General features: G+C 52.0%; 1 protein-coding gene across 1 annotated transcript in view; it reads left to right on the top strand.

Moving 5' to 3' along the window:
* ADCY5 (adenylate cyclase 5) overlaps positions 1-6520 on the top strand; it is a gene marked incomplete at its 5' end in the record, with an annotated part of 83590 nt that extends 77070 nt beyond the window's left edge. Inside the window, 5 exons of the mRNA XM_010136445.1 lie at positions 358-490; positions 2753-3016; positions 3367-3571; positions 4381-4505; positions 5909-6520. Of these exons, the coding sequence (XP_010134747.1) occupies positions 358-490; positions 2753-3016; positions 3367-3571; positions 4381-4505; positions 5909-6037 (856 nt within the window). The remainder of the gene's footprint in view (positions 1-357; positions 491-2752; positions 3017-3366; positions 3572-4380; positions 4506-5908) is intronic.
* Positions 6521-7012: the final 492 nt, after the last annotated feature.

Raw genomic sequence — 7012 nt, 5'->3', positions numbered from 1 at the left:
GGAAGAGCTGCAGCACGTCAGTGTTGCCAAGCAGAGTGGTGGCTGAGCGTGCACGACCGTTCTCGAAAAAGGGGCTTTTACATTGGCATTAACCCTTTTTAAGAAGATGATGGATTAAATTTCCAATTTCCAAGTCCTGCCTTAGAAACTAGCACCGATGAGCCAAAGTCCTCAGCCTTTTGTAGGTAGTGGTTGTCCCTTTACCAACATGAGCTTTGAGGGGAGAAAAAGAAAAAAAAAAAAAAGCCTTTTCTACAGAGGCTGCTTAGCCTTAAACTGGGAACTGCGGAGTGTGGCGAAGCTGTGTCTCTCCGTGCTGAGACTAACTGGGAAATTCTGCTCTTCCGTCGGCTGCAGCTCTCCAGCCGTGACACGAGTTGCACTGAAGATTGTAACCCCCGTCATCATTACTGTCTTTGTCCTGGCGCTGTACCTGCATGCTCAGCAAGTGGAATCCACTGCAAGGCTTGATTTCCTCTGGAAACTCCAGGTCAGTGGGTGTTTGCTGCCTTGGAGGAGCTGAGGAGGGGTTAAATGTGCCTTCGCATTTAATCCGGGTCCGGCGTATAACTGGGCATGCTAGTAATGCTCTGCTCTTCTTGTTTGCATACTCACGCTGGTTACTGACTTTAACCCCCTTGCTTCCCTGTAAATGCACTTTGGGTGGTCCCCGCAGTGAGGGGATCTAGATCTGAGAGTCACAGTGGATGGTTTGGGCAGCTGAGCCCATCACTGTTGCAGGAACCTGGAATATAACACGGTTTGTAAATATGAGACGCTCATCCTCACTGCTGAATTGTCTCCCAGAGGTCACCGAGCTGCAGTTAGCTGTGCTCAGGGGTGTGAAAGATCCACAGCTGCATTTTCATTCACTTGCTCTTTAAGCGGTGGGAACTGGGTTGATGTCCAGCTCCTGGGCAGCAGTCCTGGACATCCAGCACACGACAGACACTGCCACGCTGTCCTCCTGTCCCCACATCCAGTGCTAACGGCTTGTGCCCAGGAGTGCTGCTGGGGCATCCTACGTGATTCTTGAGCAAGCGGGACAGGGGTCAGCTCTGCCCGGGACTCGTAGCTGGAGAGCTGCAGGTTTATGTAGGCTTTGTATCTGCTGGGTGGCAGGACGTCAGTCTGGTAATAGGTCTCACTGGTTTGAGTGGGAGACACTGAGGAAGCACCAGTTAATTAAAGCTCCTTAGGAAGCAGATGACAAACATCGTTCCTCTCCTTCACATGTGGTGAAACTACGGAAGGGATGAGCTGACTTGCCTGTTCCAGGTCTGGGCTCAGCCGGCCGGAGCATTTATTTCCCCAGGCAGAGCTAAGTGTTTTCCCAGTTCTGTGCAGACGCACCACCTTCTCAAGGGTCCTTCCTTGTTTAACTGCATTTCCAGTTTCAAATGTCCTCTCTCAGAAACCAGCATCCACGAGCAGAGCCGCGAGTATTATTTGTGCCTTCCCCAACACATCTTGAAGGGACGTGGGGAGGTTATCCCTCCTCCCTCACCGAGTGGGGGCTGGAGAGCACGGCTGAGCCATGTTTACCCACACCAAGGCCCAAATGTGCCACGGAAGTCTCTCCTTTTCCTGGCTCCAGCTCTTTGGCAATGACAAGATCCTTGGGAAACAGGATTTGCAGAGAGCCATTCTTTTCAGAAGGCTGCACCTTTTACCTGGTGCAGAGGAGGGTGCTGTAGGCAGGACAGCTCTTCAGGGCTCCCGTAAGCTGGCCCGCTCCATGCAACTCCTGTCTCAGTGCACCTCCCCCAGTCCTTGCCTGACCATGGTTTTGCCTTTGCTCAGAAGTGTTAACAATGGCAAAAAAGTAAAACAAGGGGGAAAATGCTGCTGCCATCAGGTAACGGGGAGAGAGAGGTGACGAGCACACACACCTCCGTACCTTTGCCTGCAAACCAGAGGTAGTCAGCTGAGGTGACACTGGTACGGTGCAAGTCTGCAAAGAGAAAGCAAGTCTGGGTCTGAGGTCTGATTGAGCTCGTGAACTCTAAATGCTTGTTTTATGCGAGGCATCTAGGCCTAGGTACATCTCAGGTGTACTGGGATGCTCTGGTTCCATCTGACTGCTAAACCCGAACCCACACCCAGGAGTGCGGAAACAACACAACCCACCCTCCTCACGTTGCCCTTTGCCTGGACGTTCCCCCGCTGCCACAGGAGACGCGGGCTTTACAGGCTGGGGAAGGGTCCTCTCCAGAGTGTCAGACTGGGCCCCAGGGTAGCTGTGCTTCGTGACCATCACTGCGCCTCAGCAAACCTGGTGGAAGAGGAGGGTCCTTTTATTTAGCCCTGTGAGCATTTGGGGAGTGCAGGGAGATGGGGTGCGATGGCACTGATGCAGTCAAGGCTTTAGCGACACTGAGCGGTCCCTGTCCTCCTGACATCCATTGTGCCTGTCTAGGAATGCCAAACGTGTGTTTTCGTGGGTGGTGTTGGAGTTCCCCAAAGGGAACAGACCTTCTACAGGTCACCCAGTTCAGGGCGCAGAGGTACAGCGCTGGCTGCTGCTGTTATTCTGTGCCTGCTTTTGCGTGCGTACGCACGCGCACGCAGAGATGGGCCATCTTCCGCTGCAAAGCATGAGGTTCTGCACCCCTCTGGTTCTGCCCTCCTCTGAAGTTCCCCCCTTTCTTCTGTTTCTGTGCCCCCTGCCAGTCCGTTGGCAGCTCTTCTTCCCTCCTCAGAGCAGTTACCAAAAGCGTAAGCGCATCGCTGTCTCTCCCTCCCAAACCAGGCCACTGAAGAGAAAGAAGAAATGGAGGAGCTGCAGGCCTATAACCGACGACTCCTCCACAACATTTTGCCGAAGGATGTGGCAGCCCATTTCTTGGCTCAGGAGCGGCGAAACGATGAACTGTACTACCAGTCCTGTGAGTGCGTGGCTGTCATGTTCGCCTCCATAAGCAACTTCTCAGAGTTTTACGTGGAGCTGGAGGCCAACAACGAAGGGGTGGAGTGTCTGAGGCTGCTCAATGAGATCATTGCCGATTTCGATGAAGTAAGTCACAGAAAATCTGGGTGGACAGAGTGAACCAAGTCAATGAGTTTAGCTGGGCTTTGCTGAGCTCCTGAAGGGAAGCGACTTATTGAATCCTTGTGCCACAGCTCATGTCTCCTCTCCTCTCTCCAGAAGTCTTTAATTCTTTTTTTTTTCCTCCCCACATTAAAATCCCTTCTATTCCCTTGTCCCTCCTCTGACTATCTGATCCGCTTTCTTCCTGCCCTTTCTCCAGTGGCGGCTCTGTCCAGTACTGTGTAGTGCTTGTACCGAGGGAGGACACACGTCGCAAGGCGTTCCCAGCATGCATGTGTGTGTTAAGGTTTATTTGCCTCTTTTCCTCTTGTCAGATAATAAGTGAAGACCAGTTTCGGCAGCTGGAGAAGATCAAGACCATTGGCAGTACGTACATGGCTGCGTCAGGCCTCAACGATTCCACTTACGACAAGGAAGGGAAGACGCATATCAAAGCTCTGGCTGATTTTGCCATGAGGTTAATGGACCAAATGAAATACATTAATGAACATTCGTTCAACAACTTCCAGATGAAGATAGGTAATGTCCCTGGGTTTGCAGGACTGGTCATTCTGAGCTGGGAATTTTATGGAGAGCGAAAAACCTTAGATGTTACCTTAGCGGCACAGCAATGTTACTTGTCTTGGGCCTCTCTGAAACGTCAGAACCGTTTTGCCGGGGTAGCAGCGTTATTACTGAAGCTCCAACTATGAGCAGTTGGACCACCGAGCTTGGCTCGGCGCAGCTCTTGCCACAGCGTGGTCTCTTGTTGGGGTTGGTTGAGCTGGGGCTCATTTTGCCTGCGATGTGCTCCCTGCCCACCCGCCCCGTGGTCCCTGGCTCTGAGCGTGAAATGGTCTTTCCAGTCATGGAGTAAAAAGAGGAGACAGGAAAGAAGGAACAGAGGTGTGAGGGTGATGTGCGGTGTTTGTTCCAGGTGGCCGCCGGGCTGCTGCCTCGCAGGTGCTCGGCGTTGCAGCAGCTGGGTGCTGGCTTCCAAGTAAGCAGTTTGCTTGGCAGCCGGGTGGCAAATACACGGTATCCCGTTAGCTGGCGCTGGAACGTAGCTCTGGGTTGAGCAGATCCAGCCCGTGCTGCCAGTCAGACAGGCCTAACGGATCAAAGCAGCCTTTGAAAGTTTTGAAAGTTGCCTTTGAAAGTTTTGAAAGTTGCCTTTGAAAGTTTCTTTCCTCACCGTTTGGCCGTAGCTTTACGTGCCAGGGTCAGGCGCTGCTAGAACCAGTGAACCTCAGGATGGGTTTTAGTGTCAGAAAAGCAACTTGCCTCAAGATTCATGTGGTTCACACATGGTGGATCCAAGTGTTGTGGGATTTCTCCTCTCCCTACAGGCCTCAATATTGGTCCTGTCGTAGCCGGGGTGATAGGAGCACGCAAGCCCCAGTATGACATATGGGGCAACACGGTGAATGTCGCCAGCCGGATGGACAGCACAGGCGTGCCTGACAGGATTCAGGTAAGGAATTCCCTGGGGACCCTCCACTGCTGGCCCTGTGTCACGCAGCGGGAGAATTAGAATCTAGGTTTCATTTTATACCTTTATTGACTTCCGCGGTACCGAAAGAAAAGCCAGCTGGGGGGTGCTCTGGGTACCATCAGGTATTGCCTTTTCATCTTGACCAGCTGGTCAAAAAACGGCAGGTTAGTTCCGGGCAGAAGGGTCGAGCCGCGTTTCCTTCCCCGAATGCCTCAGCGGGACACAGCTGTCACCACAGTCCTGCTGCGGCGCTTGACCCAGGTGTGCTGCCGGCTTTGCTTTCTGGCTACGGGCAGCCGCGGGTTGGTTGATTTCCCAAGAGCTCGAGGCAGAACTGCATTTCTGTAAGTCACGTCTCTGTTGATGATGAGGCCAGCAAGGATCCGGGCATCAGCAGGGGGCGGATCTACAACTAGAGAAGGACAGTTGGGGGTTAGCGGGAAGCACCCTGTAGTCAGACAGCTCCCTGGCCTTCAGACAGTCACCTTTGCAGGGAGTCCGTGCCACTGGCCCGCTTTCACGGCACCAAAGCCCGCAGTAAGAGCGTGGTTCCTTGGGAAAGTACTGGAGGGATGTAGAGGGAGTTAAGAGTAAAGGATACGAAACCCCAGAGGGGAAGCCAGGCTGTCCCTTGCCAGTTAAGCTGTCGGTTCACTGGATCAGTATTTATCCAACGTCCTTTAAACTTCCCTATGAGATGGCCCACCCACCATTTTCATCCTAGTTAAGCAAACCAGCACAGCAACGGGAAGACAGAACTGTAAATATTTAAAGCTACCTTGGAAAGGGTGAGAGAAAATACACGGTGATAAATAAATAAATTCCTCAGGATATCGGGTCTTTAAGCGGCTGCTGTTCTGCGGCACAAGCGATTACTTGTGAATGGCGTCTGCAGAGAGGATCTGGATGCTGCCTAGATGATTCCATTCGGTCGGTCCTTCTCATTGTCCTCTGCACTCTCCTTCAGAAAAAAAAAAAACAAACCGAACCACACCTCCTAAATTGCACATCCACTGTGTCGTTGCTAAGCCGAGGACATTTTAAACGTGTTCAACAGGTTCTCGTACTGCCCCTCCAGTGGTACAGTGGATGCAAGGTGTGATTTTAAAAATGTGACTAACTTGGCTCTTCCCATCCTGTGACCTCCCTGAAAACAGTGGTTCCCCCGGCTGTCCACCGTGCGTGACTGCCGTAGTTCATCCGTTTCTGAAGGCTGCGGTTGTTCTGCAGCTTGTGCCAACCTTTTAGTTAGCGATCGATACGCAGAAGTCAACTGACTTAGTGGCTCCAGCCTTGGTGTTGTCCGTGGGTTACTCCAAAAGCCGTGAAAAGACCATGTGGAAGGCACACGCAGCATCTGCTTTCTCTTGTTTCTTCTGCAGGTGACCACAGATATGTACCAGGTTTTAGCAGCCAACAACTACCAGCTGGAATATCGAGGGGTCATTAAGGTCAAGGGCAAAGGAGAAATGACCACCTACTTTCTAAACAAAGGGCCCCCCATTAGTTAGCACCGACTGCAGCGTCACCCGGCGATGGAATGTGCGTTACGCAAGATGGTGAAGCGAGAGGAACCACTTTTTGGTAGCGAAGCTGAAAATGCAGCGCAGCTGAAATTTCACACCGTGACTCTAGAGCTGGTATCAGCAAACTCTCTGGCCACCCATCAGGAGGGGCAGTGGAGAGAAACCACCTTGGAGTTGTTCCTGGCCGAGCGCTAAGTCGACCAAAGATGTGTACTACGGCGCTCGCCGCTCAGACGAGGAGGTGGGACTTTTACACACGGCTGCTACCACAGGGTGATACAAGAAGCTATTTACGTATTTATTGACACAACACAACATTTACTTGGTTGAAGGAATGTAAGATTCACTACAAAGCATTATTTCGGAATGGATTTGCACTCCCGTCATGTTTCCATCCCATACTGCCAGCTGTTTGACGTGTACCACTGTGCTTTTACTGAGTGGGGTTTCCCACGCGACACCCGCTGTCGCAGCGCATAAAGCGGCCTGCGAGAAGGGCGCCGGTATCGGTTTGGTGTGAAAAGACAGTACAGCCCTGGCCCCCTCTTGTCCCTTCTTCTGCCCGGCCGAACAAGCGGGGCTGGCACGTCTGATTGGTGAGGGGGAAGATGGAGATGAAGACAGGCGGCTCCACAAGCGTATTTATTACAGCGCCGTCTGCGCTCTTCTTTGGCATCGATCCGTTTACATGGGAGAGACTAGATGTAAACAAGAGAGACTTTGGGGACGGGGACTCCCCTGAAATTTGTTGTGGGCTTTTTTTGTATTTTTTATTTTGTAATATTGAAAACATGGAGATCTAACAGATATACCAAATTCTATATTTTGTAAATTATCTCTGCAGTAGGAGGCAGGCTGCCCACGCCAAGGGGTGGCGGGAGGTGTACATAACCTGTAGACTTTTGTGTCATTCTTCTGTGTGGACTACCCTGAACCCAGACTTGGAAGTGTTCCGAGTGG

Source organism: Buceros rhinoceros, unplaced genomic scaffold (genome assembly GCF_000710305.1).
Source record: "Buceros rhinoceros silvestris isolate BGI_N320 unplaced genomic scaffold, ASM71030v1 scaffold11145, whole genome shotgun sequence".
NCBI lineage: Eukaryota > Metazoa > Chordata > Aves > Bucerotiformes > Bucerotidae > Buceros > Buceros rhinoceros.
This window is presented reverse-complemented; position numbering and strand designations above follow the sequence as displayed.